Consider the following 26,493-nt stretch of genomic DNA (forward strand, 5'->3'; position numbering starts at 1 on the left):
TGTATAATTACCTAAAACTTATAAAGATCTAGATAACATATGTTGTAACTACCACATATCATAAAGGGTTAGGCCATGTGCTGGGCACAAATGCTTTCTAGTGCAAGCTCTCAACAAAGAGTGTGGCTCTGAAAAATAATGCATAAGGAACAACAGGTATTCACTATTCCTATTAGCAAATTAGATATTACTCTCTGATTTAACTGTATGCACGTTACCCGTGGACCACATTTAAATTGTATCTGGCTCAATTGAAAACCAGGTCTATACACCGACTTTTACAGAATCTCTTGACTCCTCTGATCGAAGTCTTATCCTGACTACTGGGGGCCCACCTTTTTCACAAGGACAAAAAGGATTTTAATGTCACCCTGACATCCTTTATTATCTCTTCAGGCACCCATCATAAATTCAGTCACTGTAATGACTCTCCTACGGCTAGCTGCCAGGGCCCCTTTAAATAAGAGTTATCAGAAAAAGTAGCTTTCTAAGGACAATTAAAGAAGAGGATAAGAAGGACACGGGCCAAGAAAAGGGATTTTACTATCTCTAGTGAAATGTATTTCCTTAATAAATTAAAAAAAAAAAAAAAGAAGAAAGAAAAAAGATCATCCTTCAGCCCTCCCTCCCTGTACACACACACGAACCCCTCAATAGATTTCAGTAGGAAACACGCTCTTACTTTTTCAACTGCAATGTTTGTGTGATATTCCAAGATCTTGAGGACAGCGATGCTCTGAGAACTAGACAATCTGGAAAAATGTGACTGTTAGACATATGCTGGATATTACAAGAAATAGCTGGGGGGGGAAAAATGGGTTGAAAGCTCATGTGCCTTCAGCTGTTCTTTAAATGGCATGCACCTTCTCATACACACATTCAACTCACACTTCTGTCTGATAAAAATAACTAAATTTTGTCTTTCCATCACACCCTTCAGCTGAGTTATTCCAAGACTTTACACACTCTCACTAATTAAGATTGATGCCACCACTGCATGATGTACAAATGCAATGTTATTGTCAGGATACAAGGAAATTCTACTGTAGATCAGGGATATAAAATCACCTCCCAAAGACACATGGTGGTATACCATGGCACAGCCAGACCCCGAATTGAAGCCTTCTAACACAAGAGACTGTTCTAATGCAAGAGACCCCAACATATCATACTTCTCTCTCTTTCTGTCTCAGACTTGGTTTCAGAGTCTTCTTTTGTAATCTATGCAGTAGCAATTTTCATCCTATTTAAATCTTTTATGATTGCATGAGTCAATTTGCCATTATTTCAGCTAGCAATTACTGTACCGACAATTCACTGGCAGCTGTGGAATGAAAGAGTATCTTCTCCCATGAGCAGAATACCACATCGAAAAGCAGAGTTAGATATATACCACTTAAGCTATGGTCCCTTTCATCTGTGTGCCTGCAGATGTGTACGTCTGCGAAATGAATGACTGTCTGAGATCAAATGAAACCCATGTGTGCAGACTTCTCTGCCTTCTCAATGCTAAAGAAGTAGATAGCTTTTTAATCCAGGAAAGTTACACAGATTTAAAGTCTACCTGCCTCACAAAGGTAAGAGGGAGCTTTGTCTTTGTCACAGGCTGGCTTGTTCAGATGAAAACCAGCTTTGGCTACATCTACATTGTTAAATCAGAAGTATCTCCTGCTCCATACATCAGCATGGAGCTTGGGTGCTCACTGCAAAGGTCACCTACACTGCTTGTTAGAAACAGCCTCTGAGACTGGTAATGCGCTTAAATACCGTACTACACAGAGAGCAAAGAGTCTGATTTTTAAAGGTATTTTGATGGTTGAAGATGTGGCTTAGCACACATAGACATTCTGAAATATTCACTGAGAACCTATTTGCATCTCCAGAAATCTACATATCTGCAGAAATCTGACATAGTGGGCACAAAAATGCCTACATCACTTGCCTAGGTTGTTATATGAGAAGGGTCCTCAAGCCATGACTTTAAGTAAAAGTAAGGAATTTATCTGCTCTGGCAGAGCTCGTCTTCTCCTTTAACTTTGTATAGATACTTTAAAACAACACTGTCAAATGGTTTCCTGATTTTGTCTGCATGGAAATTAATGGATCCTATTATTTTCTGTATGGCCTGGGCCAACCTTTCGAAATGCACCAGAACGTACCGAGTAGCAGGTATTTTGAAATAGTTTTTTGTCTTTTTTTTTTCCCCAAGACTATACCTAAAGGAGTTTTGCAAGTGCTTGTTCTTATGAGGCTGAGGTCACTTTATATGAGGTACCATCAACAGTCAACGTAACTTCCACTATCCACTAACATACCTTAGCTCCTAGGAGGATGTGACAGGCAGTAGTACTGGCAGACAGAAGCTAAGCTCAAAGCTTTCTGGTTAACACTGTCAAAAGGCTCATCTTTGGCATAGAACACAGGTAAGGTGAGCTAGCTTCTGTAACACTACACTCTGAAAACTTGCTAATAAACCAAAATAATGTACTCCATAATTGTAAGAAAATGTGACTTTTGGGACTGGGTCAGTAAAGGGCATTCTTCTCTAATACATTTGTCCCTCTTAAAAATCCACTAATAGTGTTTACTAAAGACAGCTCAATAGACTAGAATACTAATGGATATAGTCCTAGCTGCCACTTGCTAGACACAGTCTGTTCTTCTCAATTCCCAAATCAATACTGGACAGAAACTCAACACACAACACTTCTATGATGTCAGAGAACCTTTTCCCATACAAAGGCCATAGGATGAGCTTTTGAGATCCCAATAATCCAACAAACCTCCTTGAGGGGCAAGGGTCCCCTAGAAAGAGAGAGCTCTTCACAGTTTGAGCTCTTCAGAGCAACAGGTCATTGTAAGTTCTTGTTAACATTTAATGCCTTTTTCTACACAAAGGTACTGTAGAAGAATCAAACTCATGCAGAATATTACATGTCTTTTGGACTACATTATCTAGGAAATCATAAAGGCAGGCATTTATCTGAATTTGCTGTTTCCTCTTCAAGTCATTTAAGAGTACATGGTATCCTTGAGCATGCTATCTTTGTCCCTCAGTTTAGATTAAAACTCTCTTTTGTATTCTAACATAAGCAACTTAAAAAAGGTACAAGGACAACCTGTATTACAAAGAGCTTTGTGCTTCTATACAGACCCTTGAAGCAATGCTAGGAGGGCATTTTCTCCTATTAGTCAAATAAGGCTCTACTGTGAAAGATTATCATCTGAGTGTTGAGACCAAAGCCTCAGGAACATTTCAAAAGTCTAGACATTCAGTAATTTACAACCTCATCCTAAAACTTGCAGTTGCCCATAAGATGCACAAAACAGACCATACACATCACGCATTTATCAGTACAAATGGCTCAGGTCTCCAGTTCTGAGACCTGCTGGGGAATCAGCGCAAAATGATTCAACGAGTAATTCAGAAGGCTGAATTAAATCAAGTCAAAAAGAGGTACCAGCCAAACTGGCCCTGAACCATGCATTTTTCTGCTAATCCTCTACACGGGACAATCACTTTCTCACAAGTATCTAAGTTAGGTTAAAACAGGTAATTGTGAAAGATTATTTATTGTACAGTCATTCACAGTCCCATTCTCCTCTTATTTATGCTAGTACAGTTTCTTGCAAAAACAAATTCTATCTGCAGATAAGAGAAGCATTAAGACAAGTTAATTTGTCAAGGCAGAGCACTGGACCAACACTGCTCCCATAGCTCCAGCCAGCTTGGCTGTCATTGCAGCTATCTCCAGTTTCCTCAGACAGCAGTTAACACCACCATGTAAATACAGTCTTAATGGTGAAAGACTGCACCGCTATAGGTTGAACTATAGATGCAGCTGCTTCCAGCCATAGGTTAGCACGTTTTGTTACTTCTAGAAACGATTCCCTATTAACAAATCTTAATTATCCAGAACAGCATGAGTATACTGAAATCCCTTGAGAAAACAGGGATTTATTTAATTTTTTTAACGACATTTAATAAAAAGCATTGCCTAGTCTCATACTCTTTTGGACTCTGTGTTCAGTTCATCTTGGTATGAAAAGGACAGTGAATAAGCATTAAATACATGTAATAGTAAAACATACCATTATTAGGTATCTTTGGAGTGGTTAGACTGCAGATGCAGGTTGAACTTTTCAGCACGACATTTTCATAAAGTATTTCAACAGGTTCTACAATTTTTATCATACAGGAAGTAAGGGCTTTGTTTACACCTACATTCACAGCAACCTATAAAACAATAAAAAAAATACAACAGATTTCTTATAATACATGTTAAAGTCATCACCTCATCTTTACAGAGAACTAGGAGCTATTGAAATGTACGAAATGAAAATGTTTGTGGTGGAAGCAGACAATTCACTCTGTAACCTCACAAAGGACAGGGCCTCTCCTAGCTGAAGCTGCAATACAAGGAGTCCTGAAAGGAAAAGCATTGCTTACTTCCAGAAATTAAACAGATCTCTAAGGCATGTGAGGGGAGCAATCTGGAGTAATTTTGGACTGTAAACCAAGAATTTTGCTACAGGAGCGTTATATGCTGCTAGGTTCCCTTAAAAAACATTTGAGAGAGAATGTGCAACAAACCCTCACGGAGAGACGACATTTGCATCCATAACCAAAGTGCACTTAATTATGAAACAGAATTTGTCTTGTAATGAATTATCTTTTGTTTCTGGCTGAGAGCGCTTTACAAATATGATCACATTAGTGCATTCAATCAGGAAACCAGAAACAATAGCATGCAGATTAAGTGGCCAGTCACAATACTTGATAATCAAATACTCCAGGCTATGTGCGCTGTGAACAGATACTGAGTAAATACTGGTATCAAACACTTAAAGACTCATTCCCGTTAGCATATATGCCTCAGTGAGTGTTCTGTAACTTGTTACAAAGCTCAGAACTTACATAATGCACTTGATATATAGTCACTGGAAATATGAAAAGTAGCTGATAAAGCGATATAACGGAAACGTTGCCTTTGTCAGCACAGTGAATTTGTGACTCAACATCCTGAAGTATAGCTTCAGGATACATTTTATAGGAGAGAAAGAGAGTATCTATCTGATTGACACATCCAACTTACTGGGATCTCTAATACACTCACAGTTGTTGAGGTAAGAGGGGCTAATGGAACACAGTGACAAAAGAGGGGAAGCTGCAATAAGCAGCAAAATGACACATTTTAAGTCACAATAAACAAACATGCATAAAACTGGGTGTACATACCTGATTTCTGGCAGGGAAATCTAGCTGGACTTTCAGGTCTGTATCAAGTACGGGTGGAATGCTGTACCAACCCTTTGTGCTGTTCGAACTGGTACACTTTCCTCGTAATGTGCACCTAAAAGCATACATAAAATTACACTAGCCTCCTTATGATGGCTTCGACTTCAGACACTGTGCTTGAACTTATTTCATGTTATTGATTTTTTACAGGAACGCTATTGATTTTTTTACAGGAATATGGTTACAACTGCAAAAAGCTTCAGGAAAACAACCAGTAAAATCTTCTGCTTATCAAAATAAATTACAATGCATTGATAAATGCTCTAGGGTCCTGATTAAGTCAATGGGGCTCAAGCAATGGCCACTAACAATGAAACTGGTAGCCCAGGATGGAATTCATCTCTCCTGACTTTTTCCTTGCTCCATTGTACAGCTCTAGATCTGACACCCCCTCAGTTCCCTCTACGCTCAGTGGGGAGAAATAAGCTCTTTTAGGGTGCAATTCACCTAATCTATTTTAAACTTTCATACAAAAATGAAATGAATCGCATTACAGAAGCTGCTCCTTCTCTCCAAAGGGTAGAAGAGGAGATGGGGATGAAGCTCAGACATAGAGCTATGCTATGAATGCGTACAGCTGATGAGATGCATCCTCCTTCCTAGTCACCTCTGTGGTCAATAGTCCTTTTTCCCTTTTATGTCAGTGCACTTGGTCAAAAACACCAGGTTTTAAAAGGTAGTTCAAAATAGCTTTCTCTGTCTTAAACAATAAAGTCCATTTCAGAAGCAGAATGGTGCAAAGTACATAAAAATGTTAGAGATGCCTAAGTGTAGGGAACAGAAACTACAACAGAGAATTAAGGAAGAATGAGGAAACACTGGGATATACAAGTACACGTATTAAAAGCCTGGGATAGAAAAAGAGAACGTAGGCATACAAATTAGATGGACAATCACTGAGTTTGAAAGGTGAATCCTTAACATACTGTCTGCAGTCAACAGTTAACGAGCAATCCATAGGTTAATTAACTTTGTACAGCTAGCAGTTAAAGACAAATGTTAACTGCATGTATCTTACTTCAATATTAAAACTGAGTTTTTCTAAATAAATATAACTTTTAACATTGCATAAATAGTCCTGCTTGTCTACCAAGCTGAGAATAACATGTAGTTTCAATCAAGTGATCAGTGACACGTGCCTTAACGAACTATTCCTTCACTGAAAACTAGAAATGAGTACATACTCATAAAGCACAGGCCTTTTGTATTAACTCACTGTATAAATGTATTTCATGATGTGTTTTCTCTCCAGAAGGAATAACACAACAATGAGGTCCAAGAAAAATATCCCCCACTTTCCAACATGCCAAAAATAACCCCACAAACCATAAAAACCATAAAGCCATCTTCCCTGTAGATCAAGACATTGGCAACTGGTCACTTACTTTGTGGTCCAACTCAGGAAACTGAGTGTGTGTTGCACAGGAACCTGGTGGGGCTTTGCATCTGAATACATTCAGACTGTAGCTCTACGATACGTGTAAGAAACTGGGCCTATGCCTGACATATTTCAAATTGTCTTAACTAGGGCAAATTTCAGGCTTATTTATACCTCTCTTCACCTTACTGAGATCACAAAGGTCCATTAGCACCATAGTGTTTGAACCACAGAGGATGGGATGTGTCATCAACAGATGTGCTTAACCAGATGCTCGGAAATGTACAGGTAGACAACTCCCACTGGCAGTCATGCATGGGAGAGAGACAGCCTATAGTTTCCAACAGGCTGAGGATCATAATGTTGAAGATGCAAGGCAACACACTTGTGATAACTGGCACTAAGGAAGTGTATCCATTTCAGTGACACTAATATTAAAACACTAAAAAAGATAACTGCTTATAAAGCTGAGACTCCCTCATCTACAATGAAGAATCTTGAGTTAATGGTAATAAAAAAGTGGTGCCACAATGTCACACAGAACCCAGTGCTGTGCTTGTCTTCGTGCCTAGAAAAATGCATCTATTGTTGCTCTAAAAGCTGGCCTTTAACACTCAAACAATGTGCTATGGAGAACAACCATTTTGTAGGAAGCAGTTGCAAAGTGGGAAGCAGAGCATCGGATGCCCCTCAGCAAAAATTCTCACAAGTCCCCTACACAGGTCAATAGTAACACGAATTCCACTCACCTAAAGATAAGACTGCTTTGTTACATATATGTATATATATATATAGTTTTAGACAATTGATACTGTTTGCAAATGCAGTAGAATGAATGTAACAGATAAATATTATTTGTGATCCACAGAGTTCTGAAAATTAACATACAGACTCAGACATCTACAAAGAAAGCAAAAATGTCAATGCTGTTAAAGTAGCTGAAAGTTTCTGGAGTGTGGCTTTTTTATAAATCCGGATTGGACCTGACCCTATAAAAGTGTGAAGGTATACAGTATGAAACCCTGGGATCAGATTTCAGATGTGCATAATGTGTACAAAGAAAAGCAGAGCCAAGATTATTTTTTTAATCTTTCACAGCAAGCTAGTTCTTTATACTACTAAAGTGTCCTCTTCACAATTGGAATCAAGTCCTTATTTCATTATGATAACATGATACCTACGCATACCGGCTGATTCATATTTACTTAAGTGTCTGCTTCACTAATCTTGTATTAACTACAGATCCTACTGAGCTTGCCTTCTCTGCCTTGCTGAAGCATACTGATTTGCTCCTGGAATGAAAACCAGGTTTCAGAGAAAGTTTTGGCTTCCTTTTCCACGGTACCAGCCCCTAAATGAAGTCCACAGATGTCACAAGCACTGACCAAATTCAAAAGTAAGTCTGGTCCTGTCAGATAACTAAGACATATCACGTTATTTCCATATGGAAAATACATGTAAGACATCGCTGCCTTGTATTGGAATAATTTCAACATACTTCAGGTAAATCTGATTCATCTATAGAAAAGCTATGAACATTAAGAGAAATCAGGCAACGCTATGACTAACTGTTTTGAATGATTGTACGTGAGAAGGAGAATTTATGTATTTGTCCCAATGGAAGAAAGAGCAGAAATAGGAACAGTAGAAAATTCTGTTTCGTTTTGTTCTCAATTGCAGTAAGATGGGCAGATTTTTTTTCATCAAAATATTAGATTTGAGGTCACACTGTCTTTGAAAAGAAGCACTGCTGGCTAAGTTTTATTTTTAAAAAATGGAGTGCATGTTTAATAACTTCATAAAATGTATTTCCAAGACAGAGAATAAAACATATCATCCATCTCAAAATTATTATGGAATATATTGCTTTGGTGGACAGGTATGGACTTAGATTAAAATACTGGCTAAAAACATGTTTTCCTCTAAAGCTTCACTCAAGAGTTCTCCCTTCACAAAAACCAGTGCTTAACAGTGAAAAAATATGTGGGTGTTGAATGGGATTCATATTACAGTAATTCATTTTTTCTCCAAAGGACTAAATTATTTCTGTTTCAATCAAATAGAAACTTTTGGTGATTCCCCTTACGAACAGGGGATTTACTGACTAATAACTGTTATTCACAAGCTCTTTATAAGGTAACTAAAAGCCTAAAAAGCTTAGCACCGTAACATACACAGTCTCTAACAAGACAGCAAAAGCAAGTTTGAGGAAAACACATTACAGAATAAACACCTACTCTCTTCTAACAGCTACCTTTGCAAACACAAATTAGGAGGTCTAGAGGAAAATCACATTTGAAAAAATGCTTGAAACAAAAAAGGGTAGTATTAACCTTCTAAATGAAGGCTACTAGCAGAATTTGTCAACGATGATGATACAATTTGGGAACATTACCATGCAGAGGAGGATGAGAGTATCACACAGGAAAACTTGGATAACCTTGAAATGGGATGACATTTCAAAGCATAAAGTACAAGAATATGTACTCAGAGCAATAAAAATCTCACAACCCATATGTGCTATAGACTGGAAACTCATCAGTTAGAAAGAAAACAAAGAAAGAGAAAGGCCTGGGGGCATTATTTGACCATGGATGATTGTGGTCCATAAATGTGAGGCAGTCAGATGTTTGTGATCCCAGAACACACTAAGCAAGGTTCTTCCCGGATGGACTGATGAAACACCACTGAGCAAGGCACAGCTGAAATCTATTCTGGAACACTGCAACAGTCCTGGCCATCCCTATTTTAAAAGGATGCATAAGCTTTGCAGAAGACCTACTGGACAGAAGTTAAGGAAGTCTTATGCAAAAGGATCTTGGTGATGTTAGCTGTTTTAGCACAGCAAAATGACAGTGCAAACAGAGACTGAGTTCACAGTAACACTGGGGAGGTAAGGGTAAGGAAAGGGGAAAACTTATTTAAGCAAGGTAATGTGAGCACGAGAACAAATGAGGATGTGAGCACACACATGATGAAAGTGAGTAGACAGATTTTAACCAGCGGAACAATGACACTCTCAAATAGCTACACAAGCAGGGCAGAGAGGACAAAAAGCCTATCTAAATTTAGGATGGTCCTTGATTAGTTTGTGAGTAGGTTTACATGACGTGGTTTCTTGCAATTGCCAAGACTAGGCTTGATGACCCAGGAATTTCTAAGGTCTAGGCCAAAGATGTACAGCAGCTTTCAAACCTACTTCAAAGAAAGCAGCAAAACTAATGAATCAAATGTGAGGATTAAGCATTCAGAAGAGAATTCTCCTCTGGCCTAAACCAAAGGCAGTGGTTTCAAGGCAAGGAACTATGAATACTGAAGACAACTGAACACCCTTTCCCTCTTCTCACATGCAAGATGCCCCTAGCTATTAAGATGCTTCAAGCACTAGTTCAACATTTTTTCTCTCAATCAATTTGGAGAGCGAAAACTTCTGTTTTAAAACCAAAGCAATTTCTTCTTTTTAGCCCAACATATATTTTATAGGTAGATCTCAAAAATCTAAAGGTTAACATGGCCTTTTAAAGTTGCTGAACTCCCTTTCACCTGACAATAAAGGGTCTTGCATTTACGGCTATGACTGATTCCATAAAAATTCAGTAGATATAATCTTGATATTGGATAGCCCCAACCCAGTCAAAATGTACACTGACTAATAATGCATTGCTTTCATATAAAGTCTAAAATACAAAAAAAAAATACCTTTGATTCAAAAGGCACCACCCACAGTACGGATCCTTTGCAGATAAGCATTTTTGCTCGGAAACATATTTACCACAATTTGCAACGGGTATTCTTCTCACCTAAAACCAAAGAATACAGCAACACCCTGAATTAAATAGCCTTCATAAACAGGGAAATTGAGGGTTACCGTAAAAATCTGACAGCAACCCAGCACAATCCCTTCGGGAAAGTTTCCTTATGGATGTACTCTGCCAGAAGACCTTTGGATAGAAATATGCAGCTGTATTTTGCCATCAGATGATGAAAACTCCTCTGACAATGACAAGGCCAGCATGGACAGAGTAATGCAGGAAAGACTTATTAGCATAGTGAATGTTAGAAAGGAGATAATTAGAAAGGAGATAAATTTTGCAAATAATATTCTGCTTAACAGAACATCATTTTCCTCTCATCTTAACTGAGATTTTTCAATGATTGATGAAGGTGCATCCAAAAAAATGCATGCTCAAAACAAAATGCATCTGTGTTCGCATCACCATGTCAGGTAACTGCATGTGTGCACTAGAACAAACGCATGCAACTACTTAGCATGCATGAAAATGCCATTTCAGTAAGTAAATGTAGATAATTGTGGCTATACTGTATGTAGCTATACTTGTACATTCAGCTCGAATATCCTAGCCAGCCATTTTCAGAAAAGGAAAGGAAAAAGAAAAAGAGAAAGCTGATTACAAACACTGGATACAAATACAAATAATCTTATCAATAACAATATTAAGTAATAATATTAACAAGAAAAATATTCCTAATTCAAATTTTTTTTGCAAATTTCCAAGAATTAAAAGTTGCTATATTTGTGAACAGAAACAAAGACACCTGGTTTTCTGCAGAAACTAGTTACTGTATTTTCCTGCCATATCCTGTAAAATTCAGTTTAACCGGTGTGTGCAGTAACCACTTGAGAAAACAGCCAACATCACAGACAAGGAGCAAGTTAAAAAAGACAGTGCAGAAGCCTTCTTTAAGTTCCAAGAGATGATCAGAGAGTGGCATTTATTCCTTAAAGCTGTTGTTCCTCTATAACAATTTGCTCTTTTACCAAAGCTAAAGACAATCTAAGTCCTTACTTTGAACACCTATACATACTTCTGACTGAAATTTTGATTCCTTCTGCTTTTATGACAGGTGATCTCTATCAGCCAGGAGTTCTACTAACTTACCCATTCACTCAGATGGCAGGCTAAAATGCTCTACATTCGCTGCTGGAAAAGTGATTTTATTGTAAATGAAGGTGAAACCCTGCCCAGCTAAGATGGACAGCTAGCTCTTATGCTTTCACTGCCATCTTCCCTGCTGCTGGTGAGACAAAGGAATCTGCTGAGTTGAGTAGCCCTGCTGCAGGACGTGCTGCAACAACTGCACCGGCTCCTGGGAGCCGCTAACTGCTTGAGATGCAGCTCTGACGTGTTTGCTCACATGTAGTAGCTCCTAGTAATGAACATGTAGTAGCTCCCAGCTGAACTCCTTGGCCTCACTATGCATACATATTAATCGCTTCTGATTGTGCTTTTGTTTTGCTGGGATGTTATTTAAAGTCTATAACTAACTGAAGATGATGAAATGACATTACTGATCTCAGCAGAATTAAAACTTCAAACTCATTTCTGAAATGAAGAGATTTCTCCACATCAGAAAGTCCATAACTGACTAGCAAACCCTGGCCAACCGACACCTCAATTGCTAATTCAGAGGAACTCAAGTCACCAAAGAGTCTGCAAGTTTTGTTTGCTGCCTCCAAGCCTGATTCTGCATCATACCTCCAGAAAGAAAAAGAGAAATACTCTCTCCACAGAATGACATAAAATAAGGTTGGGTTTAAGGGTATAGCAACAACAATGGGCAGTACTGTGACAGTGGAGCCTCTTCTGAGCTCTGCAGAAGCAACATCCAACTCTAGATAACATAACCAGATAGTAGATGGTAACTACAGATTGGATGTTTAAGGTCTAACTGACCCAAATGGATGCTTCACTTACAAAGTGGCAGAAATCCTTAAAGCAGTAGCTTACTTCAATTTATTATTTTATTTAACATTGTGCTTACCTTATTGGCAGAGGACAGATAGATGTAGTTGTTATCTTCTGGATCAAGTCGAAGTTTGGGGAAAATAGATGTTTCTTCCTTAATTTCATATAAAACCTCTGGGCAATTAGATTCCATATCCTCATTAAGAATAGCCTAAAACACGGGAAATTACATTATTCACATGTGCTTGTATTGATCAGTCAGCATTTTAAACAAAAGCCTGATTTCAGCTCCATCAGAGCTTCTGAGATGATGTGCCCTGATGCAATTCACCTACTCCACTGGCTGTCACTCTGCAGAAAGATGGGAGAAAAGACCACCATAGCAGAATTCCCACAAAAGTCATGCCAGACACATTTTGCATTGAATCTGCTACTGGTTTAGTGTATGAAACACCCCTCCCACAAAGTATGTTCCCGACTGACACAGAAGCTGAATGTAGAGGAGATGCCTATAGCCCAAAGTCACCAGGTATTAAGCACTCCTATGAATGGAGTATATCAGCCTTCAGAAAACAAATGAGCATCCAGGCACCCATAATGTAAAAGTGAACCCACACAAATTGCTGACAACTGTCTTCAGGACACGTGGCTTCTATGAGTATCCATCTGAGGTGGCACTTCTTTTTCTTACCTTGCCCAGCTCTAAAGTTTTCCACCCCTCTTCCCACAGAAATCAAGAGAACCAGAGACCACAGAATCTTTACTTTGCAAGTTAATAAGCACACCAACACTGATACAAGGTTTTCCATAAACATGACTAAACAAGGGACATCCATGTCTCCTTAGCATAGAGATGAATGTAAGACTTCAATTGCATTTTTCATTATCAAAAGCAAAATGAAATCAAATGGGCAAAAGCTTTTCAAGCTCTCTACTATATTCCTCTCCAACTGCTTGCTTAATAAATACAAAAATATGAGAGTCATCCTTTGCAATGTAGACAGGAGATTAATAACCTTGCAAAACCTGGAAGAAAATTAAAACATAGAAGACATTTGACTGTATGGTTGAAAAGTTTGATAATGAGCTATGATGCCTTTCACTTCCAGGTGACTGATTTAAGCTAACATAGGTCAACTGTTCAGAAGCTAAGGCAATATGAATCCTGAATTTTCTCTCTCTAATGGACAGCCATTTATACCAGACAGGCTAAAAACCAAGTAAATGTGCTCCCTTTCCACTTTCCCAAAATCTAACAACACTTAATATTTCTAAAGAATCAAAGACAGGAAGAAAAAAAAAGACAGAGTAATCAAGAACTCCACAGTCCATAAATTGATGCCATGGGCATTAGCAGTTTAATGAAGTGTTTCCATAAATTTTAAGCAGAGTACATAATTGCTTTTGAAAGTTATCTTGCTCTCCAAGTAGCAATGTAGCAGTCACTTCACAAGCAGAAGCCAAACAGAGATTCAGGGGATTGTAACTGTTTATAATATAGTGCGTAAACAAGGGAACATTTACCCACTTGAACAGAGAAGCAGGTGATGGAGAAGGGAAGAGCTGCTTACCTTCAGTAACTGTCCATCATCTGTTCCCAAAAAGAGAACTATTCGATTCAAAACAACTGTGCCATAAACAGCCACTAATCCAGAGTGTATCAAGGTAGGTAATTTTCTGATTGATTCTACCACCTGAAAACCAGACATAAGAGAAATTATTACAAAATCATTCACCTATAGTGCAAAACATCAAGAAAAGTAAAGAAGAATCTCTCAAAAGGTTCACCACATTCTCAACTTTAGAGAATACTTTGGGCAACATTTTAATTCTGACACAATTTCAGAACAATGTATCATTGGAAACAGCACATGAATTGTGAAACTACTTCCTTCTTCTTCATGGCAACTGGTCATATCTGTGACAGAGGCTACATCCGCTGCAGCTAAATCACTGATCTCCTCATACAGACTTGCAGCAAGTTCCTTTGCAACAGAATTTCTCTTATTTTGGGACCTAATGCTCTGTGCTCATTCTGCTTGCTAGCTGTTTCCAATGTAGCCAGGTATTGCCATCACCTGACTGGATCTACCATGAAGGCTACAGAAACAGTCAGCAGCCACTTTTAAAGATACACGAATAATTCTGGAGAAAGGAGGTACTTCAAATACACAGAGTCTTTTCTTGTCTGTGTCAGAAGATGCTGAGCTTCATCCTCCTCTTTCTGATTTCCTGCTTTGCACTAAAGGAAGTTGAGGCTTGTGTTATTGCATACATAAATAAAAAAACATGATAAAGCAGCGTAAGGTTCCCATCAGGGAGAACATAAATAAATGCACCTATGTGAATTTTACAATCAGCAGGCTCCCTCCAATTCTCCACATGAGCCAAAGGAAGTTAGGTGACAAACACATGTAAGCAGCTCATGAAAGAAAGCATCACGCAGGAAATCCCTGTATGTTGTGGAAAGAAAACCAAACCAAGTAACCTCAACTGTAGATGATGAACTGCTGAGAGGAAACCCTGATGTAGGAAAATAAGGTCACTCACCAGGTGAGAGATGGTCGCTGCCCCAAACTGCCTAGCAAGCCCAGGTATCTCTTTAGCAAGCAGCACCTCCGTTTTCCAGCCCTATAATTGCTTTAAGTCCATCTCCATGGCAAATGCTGCCAAAGGTGCAATCCCACCCACTCTCCAAACAGGTCCAACCCTACTGCCTCCACTTCCCCTCTCCTAGTATATGGCTTTCCAGTGAGCTTGTTCAAGTACACAACATGCTTAGAAGATGGTCTGTAAATCCTTCCTTCTTACCTACCAGCCACATGAACATGTGGCTGCATGGATGGCAGTGCTGGCACAAAAGAGTGGCAGGAATGGGGAGGTTGTGGGGAGAGCTCAGGTAGGACCACCTTCTTGGGAACAAGCCCCATAGGTCAGCTTACAAAGCCCAGCATCACAGCCTCAAGGACGGAATTCCTAAACCTACAGGAACCCACTGAGTGCAAGAACCCATTCTGCTTTAATGCACAAGTCAAAGTGTGAGAACAGGCCATTAAAACTGACATTTTGCAGGAAGGTGAAGGCATTTCTCAAAGTTATAAATCAAATCCCTAACAGCTGAATTCAACTCTTGCAAATCGGATGTTAGCTTAACCCCTAAAAGCCTTTCTACATAGAAAGAATTCTTTTCTGAACTGCAATCCCAAGTCAATTAAAATCTTTTTCAGCCATCAGAATTATTTTAATTAGCCTGCAAGAAGAGCCACATGGAGTAAAATACTTGATTAACTTTCACATATTTTTTTTTTCCTTGCAGCAGGAAGGCAACACAGGAGCTGTCATGTACTGACACAGCACTTCAGCAAAAAGAGTCCAGTACCATGGAGGTCTCGTTTAGATATGATGGGGGGAAAGTGATTGCAAGTATTCTGAGGTGGAAAAAGTCAACTCTTTTATCAGATCAGAGGGTAACAAAGCTCCAGCACTGGTGCACACACTTCATTCAGTCTCAGGAGTGAGGAGGTGAAGCTTCCAGGCTTTGATTTCCACCAGAATTAGGATTATTTCTTTATTTATAGCTGCAGTGCACTGTGTAGTAGTGCAAGAAAAACAAACTCTCCGATTCTGTAGAATAAGGACCACATAAGAGGGGAAGACTCACCCAGTCTCTGAAAAGCTTTGCTGCCAGATTTTATTTCGACCCGCACACTAGTGCAATAACTAGTGTCATATCAGCGCATCCTCCTCCTCTGACTGAAGAACCGATACTGACAAGTGTGGAAGCCGCCTCCCCTCACTCTGCTCGCTAGAGGGAGGGTCAGCGCGACATTGAGCTAATACAGATAAGAAAAGGGGGAATTCAGATGGGGGCCAGTCACAACAAAAATTTCCTTCTCTCTTTTGCAACCTATTCCTCCAGCTTGCTCGCTCCCTCCAGGGTGCAGCTGCTGCTTTCAACCTTCTGTCACCCCTTTTTCACGTGCATTTATTTTTTTAACAAGCCCTTTTACCTCTTCTACTGTGACTAATGGGGTTACAGCACTGTAGGGCCTTCCCAAGCTTTTCTCTTTTACAGCTAAATCCATCCTTAAGTACATTTACAGTCTAAACTTCCTTTGCACTTGAAGAGTCACTCATCTCCACTACCATCTATCTGTCTTATCCTGTAACATTTTCAAGCTAACACAAACCCAAGAAAAGCAAAAGAAAAGGCAATACTTTTCTAGAAGTCCTTTCTGTTTTAAATTCTTCGGTTCCTCCCTCTGTTCTATTCCATAGTTCCTCAAAACCTTCATGTGCACGGGTAAACCTATGTATCTCCCAAATTAACTTCTGGTTTGCTTCTAAGTTCACCCCCCTACGCTGTTGGGTTGTTGGCATGAAAGGTATTTATACTCATTTTCTATTTCGCATCTCGTTTTCGGATCGATCTCCATATGATTCCAGCTGCAGCAGCCACATTCACACTGCCACTTGCTGTCTTGATTTCCTCCTGACTATTTTACATCACGTTCCTCAGAGGGAAGGGCGGCATTTTTAGCTCACATAGCACTCAGCATGGTGCAGCTGGCCAAAAAAAAAAAAAAGAGTAAAAATAAAGGGTTTGAGCATTGGAGTGAATGAACAGATGCAGCTGTACAAAAGCACCCAAGACTTGTGAGCAGCTTATAGCAGTAGTCAACACTGGAACAACACACAGATGTTTTTCCTACAGGGAAAAAAAAAAAAACTTCTAGAACCTCAATCTTCTTACTTAACTTCACAACCCTTCAACCTTTTGCATCAATCTTTATTACAGCAGAGGGTAACAAACTTAAATATTGGTGCATGTGGCAAGCCTTTATTAGGGCCAAGGAATCAGGAGAGGAAGCTGTTCCAAAATTTTAGTTCCATGAGGCTTGTTAATTTGTGCACTGGTGGACAAACCATCCCAGGCAAGAGACTGCACAATACTAGGGAGGATGACCTGGACATGAGAGGATCTTCACAGAGACCTTGCAAAGGCAGGACCCCGAGCCTCACCATGCAAGGCAGCTGGGATGGTCAGAGGTCACGCTTTTGCAAAAGGCTGTTGGAGACTCCTGAGATGGGTGAGGCTAGAAACTTGTGACTTCCTGCAGCAGCAGAAAAACTCCGTCTTTGCCCTCAGAGCTGAGTTTACGAAACTGATTAAGTGTAATCACCAGTGAGGCAGCACAAACTCCATTAAGGACAGGCTCAGTCGGTTTCAGAGCCTAAGAGGGTATTTGCAGAGAGCAGGAAGAAGTCGTGGGTGACTGTGGTTGGAGATTCCATCCTGTGAAGAAGGCACACAACTGCCAAACCATCATGCTATTACAACAGGGTTTTGGGTTTGTTTTTTTTTTCAGGGTGTCCAATCCATAATACTGCAGAGAATCTACCAATGATTTTCCATTTCTTGGCCCACTACCCATTGCTGCACATCCACGAGGACACCAAAGACACTGTCTAGCACAGATCAGGACTGTAGCATAGACCATGACTACAGAGCTCTGGGGTCAAAGTGAAAGAGATGGGACTCCAGACTTTGTTAACCCTATGGCATCAGTAAAGCATGGTGCTCTTCTGGATTTGCTATTCAAAATCAGGGAAGAACTGACTGGAGATGTGATAACCAATGGCAGCCTTCACTGCAGTAACTGTGAAATAACTGCATTCAGGATCCCAAAGGCAGTGAGGTACAAAAAGCACAGTACAGAGCCAGAGACCTGGCCTCAACTTGTTCAGGGAACTGGTTAGTAGGATCCCCTGAGAGGCAGGTTTGAAGGGAAATAGAGGTCAAGAAAGCTAGCAGGTCTTTCAGGACATCCTCCTCCAAGCACAAAACTCAGGAAAACAGGCACATGTATCAGGAGAGGGCCCCTAGCTAAGCAGGGAAGTCACAATTGAACAACAATACAGAAATCAGTATAGAGGAAGTAGAAGCAGGAACAAGCAACTAAGGAGGAGCTGCCTGGACATGGAGGGATGGTGTCAGGAAAGCCCAAGCTCACCTAGTCTTGGAACTGGCAAGTGATATTAAGGGCAACAAGAGGAGCTTCTACCACCACAAGAGCAATACAAGAATAAGGAATCAAAACATGCATCAGCTGCTGAATAGGCCAAGTGATTTACTGACAGTGGATGCAGATAAGGCCCTCACCTTACCAACAAGGTCTAACGGACCTTTGTACCAACAAGGAGGAGAGAAACTACCAGTACTGGAAGAAGATTAAGCCAGGGATCTCTTAAGAAATGTCAGTGTATAGAAGTCCCAGAGGAACCAGATGGGATCTGTAAGAAGATGCTGAGAGACTGGTAACACTGGTAACATTCTCTCATATTTCAGAAGTTGTGGAGATCAGGGGAAGTCTCTAACAACTGAATAAAAGCAAATACTGCACCTGCCTTCAAAAAAAGAGAGACAATGAGCTGTGAAGCAACACATTGGTCAATCTCACTTTTTTCCTAGGTAAATCATGGAGCAAATCCTCTTGGAAGCCATTTCTAGCACAAGAAGAAACTGGGAAAAGCCAGCATGGATTCATCAAGGATAAATCATGCCTTCCATGATTTGTGGAGGAGGGGATAACACTAGATGTCATTTACTTTGACTTCAGCAAGGCTTTTCACACCAATTTCCACAACACCCTTGTACCCAAGCTAGGATGCTACAATTTAGACACAAGGACTACTGGATGGTTGGGAAAAAAATGGACAAGTGGAAAAACTGGATGGATTATCAGGCTGAAAGGGTATTAGTTAATGTTTTTTACCCTACCTAGACACTGGTTACAGGTGGAGTTTTCAGGGAACCTATCCTGGTACATGTCCTGCTCAATAGCTTTATCAATGACCTGAAGGAAGACCCTGAAAGCTTCTAGGTTAAGCTTCCAGATGGCATCAAAATGAGTTGTTATGCTTGAGTGCAGGGCTGCCATTCAGAGAGACCTAGATAGGCTACAGGAATGGGCAAAAAAGAAACCTAAAGATTTTCAGGAAGGACAAATGCACAGCCCTGCACTTGGGACTGACTACCTCCCTGGTGACAGTACAGACTGGGAGAAGCTCTGCTGAAAAGAACACAGGGGTCCTGGAGGGCAGCAGGCTTAACAGTGTCTCCAGGTGGGAATGAAGGTTAACAGCATTTGGAGCTGTCACTGACAGAATCCTAGCCAGATTGAGCAAGGGAAGTGATTTTTGCCCTTTACCTGGCAGAATTTCACTTGTGTCTAGGATACCACTCAGATCGGGAACCTTGGAGTGAGGCCCACTGACAGGAGTGAGGCCCACTGACAGGCCACTGTGATGGCTGGAATAGCTGCCCTATGAAGAAAGGCTGAAGGAACTGGGCTGGTTCAGCCTGCAGGAGAGACAATTTCAGAGGAACCAGAGAAAGAGAGTCAGGCTGAGGTGTATGCAGGGCAAGAAGAGAATCAGTGGAGACACCGTAACAGCTGAGGTTTATCATAGACATGAGATTAAAAAAAAAAAAAATCACTGTGAGGACAATTAAATTGAACAAGTTGTCCAGAGAAGTCTCTGTCCCTGGAGGTTTCAAGATCTGACAGGACATAGCCCAGAGCAGTCTTGTCCAGGCCTGGACCAGAGATCTGCTCTGAGGTTCCCTCTGACCTGAATGACTCTGTAATCCCAGAGAAGCAAATCCTGTATTTAAGAGCCCCCAGGCTCTGCAAAAGTTTCCACTAAGAACACCTGGTGAAGCCAAATGACTAAAAGCAACTCTTCTCACTGACAATGTGAGAGTCTACAAGTCTTCTATGGCTTACTTCCCCCACCAAGCAGGGATGAACCGAAAACCTCACAGTGACCAGACAGAACTATTCACTCTAGAAATAGTAACTCTAGAAGTCTGTCAAACATCAGATGAAATACTAGCAGTCTGGTAATACAGAGGAGATAACTTTACTAGTAGAAAATTACTTACAGGATCAATTTTGATAAGGAATGATATTCACAAGTCTGTAATTCTTTTCTTTCATAAAAGGCCATGATTCATTTTGAAATTAGTTACCACAGAAATTCAAATGTCATTTCTGCAAATTAATGGCCAGGATTAAACTCATGTGACTCTGTTGACTTCAAAACCTTGTTTCAAAAGAGCTTATACCAGCTAACATTTGTCCTAGGATCCCAAACTATGCACGATAAATTAAGGGGGCTATACCAACCCACATATTTATCACCCACTGAAAAATTCAAAGAACAGACTGTTACATATATTCACTTGCATTGAACAGCAGATGAAAATCCAACCAAGATAGGTTAGTGTTCAGTAGCCACCACAGCTACTTTGGCCTTGCACATCATAAAATAAACACCTTAATATAAACTACTGCAACTTCTCTCTGTCTTATAGGTATACACCTAACACCTTTTTGGATTTTCTCCCTGAAGAACTGTAGAGTCCTTTACTCCCTGTGGAACCTTTTTTTTTTTAATGGAAAAACTAATTTCCAGATTTGTCACTGTGGCTAGATAATGTCCTCCTCTCTTGTTGTTATTCTCTAATTGGAGCAGTTCTCCAGAACAACTGCTTGGCTGTGATTCAAAAGGTCCTGGGATCTCTGGGAGAGATCTGAGATTCTAGTGGCTCCCATTCAGAGGAACAACAGAAGAAAAGGCTGCCTTAAAGCCCACTAGCTACTGGAGCAAGTTTGTGACAGATTCCAACATTCCTCCTATATATTTCCCAGGGAGCTTCAATTTCCTAATTGTGATCCATCAACAATGGACTCAGGTCTTGAAAAGGAGAATGAAATTAGGCAAATTCACAGTTATTAACTAAGGAACTTGTGAGGAAGATGTGCTTACCTACATGCAGGTTATGCTAGGGAGTCCATTAACACATACACTTCAACAGCGCATATAAGTAGTTATCAAAACTAAGAGATATGTGGATCAGAAGAAAGCAAGCTGAATATAAAGCTGCAGAAGACTAGTTTTATCTAAGACACCACTTGTCTCTTGCTAGTTAGGGATCATGTCATTTAAGACACCACTTGTCTTGCTAGTTAGGGATCATGCCTCTGGGAATCCTGTATTATAGATGTCCAGAGCAAACACATCCAACTAGGATGAAATGCTTTGTGCACATTCCTGCACAAAGTGAAAGCAGAATTAGCTAGTTCTTCTAAGCAGCAGTTCCACAGAATTTGTAGCAGTCACATATTTTTGACACAGTTGGTAAGCAAGGATTTTAAAAATTACTCATTTTCAATGACAGACTCGATCCAGCATTAAAGCTTAATGCAAATGTCAAGTTTGGCCTAAGTAGCAATGTGAGGCTAAAGAGATTACACGCCTACAGTGACTTCCTACAGGATGCAGAGCAATTTGGTTCCAATCCAGTGAGGTACTCAAATTCACGCTTAACTTCAAATGCAGGGGCAGTTCCCCTCAAGATGATGGGGCTACTTATATGCCTGACATTAAATATGCCCTTAAGTGCTTTACTGAGTTAGGGCCAGAAAGCTCAGTACCTTACAGGAACAAGTTCAGCGTAGAACATGGAGCAGTAGCATAGCAGGGAATTCAGGACCAAAAATACCTCGGGCTAAGTCGCTCTTGCTGTGTACTACTGAGGAGCACAGTGCAAATACAAGCTGCTGTGTGAGTGCAGACAGGTAAGAGGATGTCTTGCCTAAAGGTAATCAGAATAATTACAGAAATCTGAAGAATGACGAGATCAGAAAGAAAACAAACTGCCACTACTCCCTAATGTATACTTCAACTATAAATTGTATCCCTGCAGCAAAAAGAATTCCTATTTTCAGTTCCTACATAAACTGAAAGTCTGTGCCCACGATCACGACCAGTGTACCTCACATCACGCCTGAGCTCCAGAATTTGAATTCTGAACCCAGCAAAGACGAATGAACCCGCAGCGCCCTACAACACGGGGCATCTGAACTGCAGAAGTCAGGCTGACCATCGTCACAGTCCACCCACCGCAACCACCACCCAGGTCTGGCACTCCAGGGAACCATAACGCTGCAATACATTCATCTGCTCAGCACCAGCAGCGGGCTCTGAAGCACATGCTAAGTCCTGCTGCTTGTTGCCATTCCTACACATTGTACTACGATGTACTTGTGACAGCTCGGTGCTACCAGGCACCCCTTTCTGGCCGGAGCCACTTCTCCTACAAGCCGTGTGCCAACGGATGCGCTGCGCACCACCCTCCAGACAGTGCTGAAAACCACATGCTTCTGAATCCAAGAAGAGTGTGTTCTACATTTGCAGGGACTCCCATGATTTGGTGAGAGACAGTAGAAGGATCTGGACTAAAACAACCCAGAAGCAACAGCATATGGGCCTGTCATCTCCAAACTTACTCTGCAATAGCCTAGCCTAACCTTCTGTAGTATAAAAAAACACATTCAAGCTGAACTACATGCATTTATTTCTATGTTTATGCACCACAAGCACACCAAATTAGCTTAAAAAGGGAGCGTAATTAGCCATGTAATGTTACAGGTCATACTGATACGCAGTACCCAGATGTCCTGCTATCTTACAAAATACTAAAATACCACTTTCCTATCAGTGGTAAACTGTACTTATTGTGGTGCCAAAGTCTCACGGTTAATACCATCACCATGGTTAGCAACATAATGTTAAGCAAACGACCCTTTTAATAATTTTTAAAGTTGCGACTCTTCAGTGGTGTACCCAAATATAATCTACATTTCCAGGAGGGATGAGCCTCCTGGGGCATGAAAGGTAACTCTGGAGTCACAGGACTCTGATCTGCATCAGAGCAGTCCTTTAACAAGTGGATCACCAATTTTTCATACTGAGGCACTGGGAGGCAGTGGGGACTGGGGATTGAGGGGGCAGACAAAAATGCCCACCTCACCATATGTGCACTATCTTTCTCTATGAAATCCATTACACTTTCCTGGAATTTCTATTATGGACCTTTGGAAACTGTTTATAAGGGATCTCCTGCCCAGGGAAGTTTCTTCCGTGCTGCTTTGCAAGCTCAGAAAGCACCTTGTGAAGAAACCCCACCAGCAGTTAGGAACAAAGAATACAAATTTAAAACCCAACTACCAAATAGGTAGTTTAGGATGAGTCACTCATCAGGTTTGCCTTGCAAGAGGACAGAGAGCATGCAGCAAGCTATAAATTGGCACCAGAAATCAAAAGATTTGCTCTGGCTCTGTTGGAAGAGTTTCATTATTTACTTCATGACAGTTGTTTCACCCACGTATGGGGTTCTCATTCATAACCACGTCCTCTAACACTGGCAAGTCTCACAACTCAGTAGGGAGATGAGGAGACTGAATCACACGTGCCCTCTGGTAGTTTGTGTTTGGAAGAATCTCAGCACTGCGCTCTGCTGTGGGCTAGATTTGGAAAGCTGAGGAGAGACAGTAAATCTATCGCACTTCTTTCAAGGAGTTTCCAACAATATCTCGTGGTAACACAGCAAGGATTGAGGGGTTAAACTGCAAAGTCCCTGGATGGTTGGGGAGCTGCAAAAGGCCAGGGCTTGTTTTATGATGTCTTGCTTGATCCCCTATGGTTGTCCCTGATACTCTTCAGGTGTTGTTCCTTTTGCTACAGCTGTGAAAAGACTTCTGAGTGTGACTTAAAAGCATGAACGGGCCTTGCAAAGGCTCTTTCGTCTCCTGAATTACATTTTCAGCTTCTTGAACTTCATTCTTAGTTCATTTTTTTACAAGCTACTGAGGTCATAGCAAAACCGGTAGCCTTGCCCACCCTGCCTTCCCTGTGCTCAGCTTACCCTCAAAAGGAGGAAGGAGCTGAAGAGAGAGTATTGGAGAAGTAGGTGACCAGGGGATCTCCATGGGATACCACTGCCTGTGAAAATGTAAAGCACTGCGAAAGCAAAGAGGTATCATCTACTGCTGTCTGGCTATGCATATGGGTTTTGGGGGGGCTGAAGGGATGGCTGTGAGCCTTATTGAGCAAGGCCAATGCTGCAGGGTTTGGGAAACACCCACCACTGAACAAGCAACCATTAGTAACTAGTGAGCAACAGGGATAACAACGCGCGCACAGCCCAATGCACAGGAGTCAGTTTGATGGGCTTTTTTCCATTTCTGATGTAGCTGCATTGACATGAGATGCGAATGCACAGAATAAGGTAGGAGATGTTTTATCAAGCTGTATGGAAAGAACAGTGAAGTACGACTAATTCTTGACAGAAAAGGACGCACTGAGTGAGGAATCTGAAACTCAGGTCTGCCCCAGGATACCCTCAGCTGTTCCCTCAGGCATGTCTTTCCCAAGATGTAGGTGGGAAGGACACTCCAGGATCTTGGAAGGGATCAGCTTTTTAGAAGCAGAAGGTGCTGCAGAAATGATTAGGGCTGATAGAGCCAGGATTGATGTGCAAAGCTTGGTACAGCTCTGAAGTTCCCCACAAACTTCATGTGCCTTCAGGTCACGGACACCCCACAAGTCATGCACAACGCTACCAGCCACAACAACAACAGCGTCAAAAACGGCGTGCAGGACAAAAGCTTAGCATAAACGATGCCCAGACTTACAGATTTCTCCGCATTCACGATGAAGTGTGTGGATGCTTGGGCTTGGTCCTTCACCTCCTCCATCCCAAAGATGCAGACAGCAGTGGCGTTCCAGGCCTTGGTGCTGGGGCTATGGTGGAAAACACCCACCCACCAGCCCCGCTTGCCCTGGTGGATGAGGCTGGAGGAAACGATGAGACTCCTGCACCCACAGTCCAAATACACATGCCCTTTCAAAGTAAGACTAGCATCTGAGGGGCGAGGTTGGTGCAGGACAGCCATGCTTGGTGGCTCTATGTCCTTGCCCAACCTGGCCTTCAACCTGTAGTAGGGAAAGAAGAGGTGATCCTCCCACTGGAGCGCGTCAACAAAGTGCAAAGGCTCCTCTCTGCGCTTGATGATGCCCAGCTCCTCCTTGGACTGCAGGTTGTCGATGCTGCGAACCGTGATCACGGTCGCCTCGTCTGACTGGGAGGGCTCGCAGCCCAGATGGTTCCCATAGCGGCCTGCCGAGTAGGTGGCCGCCACGGCCAGGTACCAGGCACCGGCCAGCTGGACGACGACGCCGGCGGTGGAGCCGTCGGGCAGGCAGCTGACCACCTCACTGCGGTTCAAGCGCTGCCGGTAGGCCGGCTGCTCCCACACCTCGCAGGTGCCGTCCTTCTGGGTCCAGCCGGCCAGCAGGACGCGCCCCCCTCCGGCCTCCTGGTAGGGCAGCAGCAGGTTGCTCCGCATGCCGGGGGGTCCCCCGCAGCCCTGCCCCGCCGCCGCGGGCACCACGCGGCGGCGGAACCGCAGCTCGGGCCACAGCTCGTAGAGGCAGCTGCCGCCCGCCACCAGCACGCCGCCGCCGCTCACCTCGATGTTGTCGATGGGGGCCCCTGGCAGCTCGAAGCTCTGGGGGCCGCCGGCGCCCGCCAGCGCCGCCAGCAGGGGCAGCGCCCAGCTTAAGGCGAGCGGCGGCGGCGGCGCCATGGGCGCGGGCTCGGCTCGGCGCCGCGGGGCGCCTCAGGCGGCGGCGGCAGGCGGTGGGCGCTGCTGCGCCATGCTGCGCGGAGGAGCCGGGCGAGCTGCTGCTACTGCTACTGCTACTGCCGCCGCCGCTGCAGCCGCTTCTCCCTCCGCCGCGGCCAGGCTGCGAGCGGGCGGGGAGTTCCTATATCGGGGCGGGGAGGAGGGGGGGTGTCTGTACGGGAGAGGTGGGCCGGGCTCCTCCGGGAGGGCTGCCGAGCCACCTCTTTGCCGTACGCCGCTACTCCCCCTCCGCCCGCCGGCCCGCCTCGCCGCGGACGGGGGGCGGTGGCGGCGCAGCGGGAGCCCACCTCGGCCGCCGGGCAGGGGCGGCCCCTTCGCCGCGGCGTGGCGGGACGCGGAGGCGGGGAGCGAGACCCGCCTCGCCTCGGGCGGGCTACCTTGCCTGGCCGCTGGCCGGGGCAGCGGCCCCAGCGCTCAGCCACCGGTGGCTCCCAGCCCCCGGTCCCTCACGGGGACCCCTCCGGGGCAGGGCGGCTCCCGCGCACCGCGCTTTGCTTAGCTCCCTGCCCGGCTGGAGCCTCGCTGCGGCCACCGTGCGCCCAGTGGGCG

The 26,493-nt window shown here is 42.6% G+C and overlaps 1 protein-coding gene across 1 annotated transcript in view; it reads right to left on the minus strand.

Annotated features, from left to right (window-relative positions):
* Nucleotides 1-25,884, minus strand: part of PLXNC1 (plexin C1) — a gene marked incomplete at both ends in the record, with an annotated part of 70,058 nt that extends 44,174 nt beyond the window's left edge. Inside the window, 7 exons of the mRNA XM_084273162.1 lie at nucleotides 683-752; nucleotides 4,093-4,237; nucleotides 5,240-5,354; nucleotides 10,377-10,477; nucleotides 12,462-12,596; nucleotides 13,957-14,079; nucleotides 24,931-25,884. Coding sequence (XP_084129288.1) covers nucleotides 683-752; nucleotides 4,093-4,237; nucleotides 5,240-5,354; nucleotides 10,377-10,477; nucleotides 12,462-12,596; nucleotides 13,957-14,079; nucleotides 24,931-25,884 — 1,643 coding nt within the window. The remainder of the gene's footprint in view (nucleotides 1-682; nucleotides 753-4,092; nucleotides 4,238-5,239; nucleotides 5,355-10,376; nucleotides 10,478-12,461; nucleotides 12,597-13,956; nucleotides 14,080-24,930) is intronic.
* Nucleotides 25,885-26,493: the final 609 nt, after the last annotated feature.

The sequence above is a fragment of the Gallinula chloropus genome (genome assembly GCF_964237585.1).
Source record: "Gallinula chloropus genome assembly, chromosome: 1".
Classification (NCBI taxonomy): Eukaryota; Metazoa; Chordata; class Aves; order Gruiformes; family Rallidae; genus Gallinula; species Gallinula chloropus.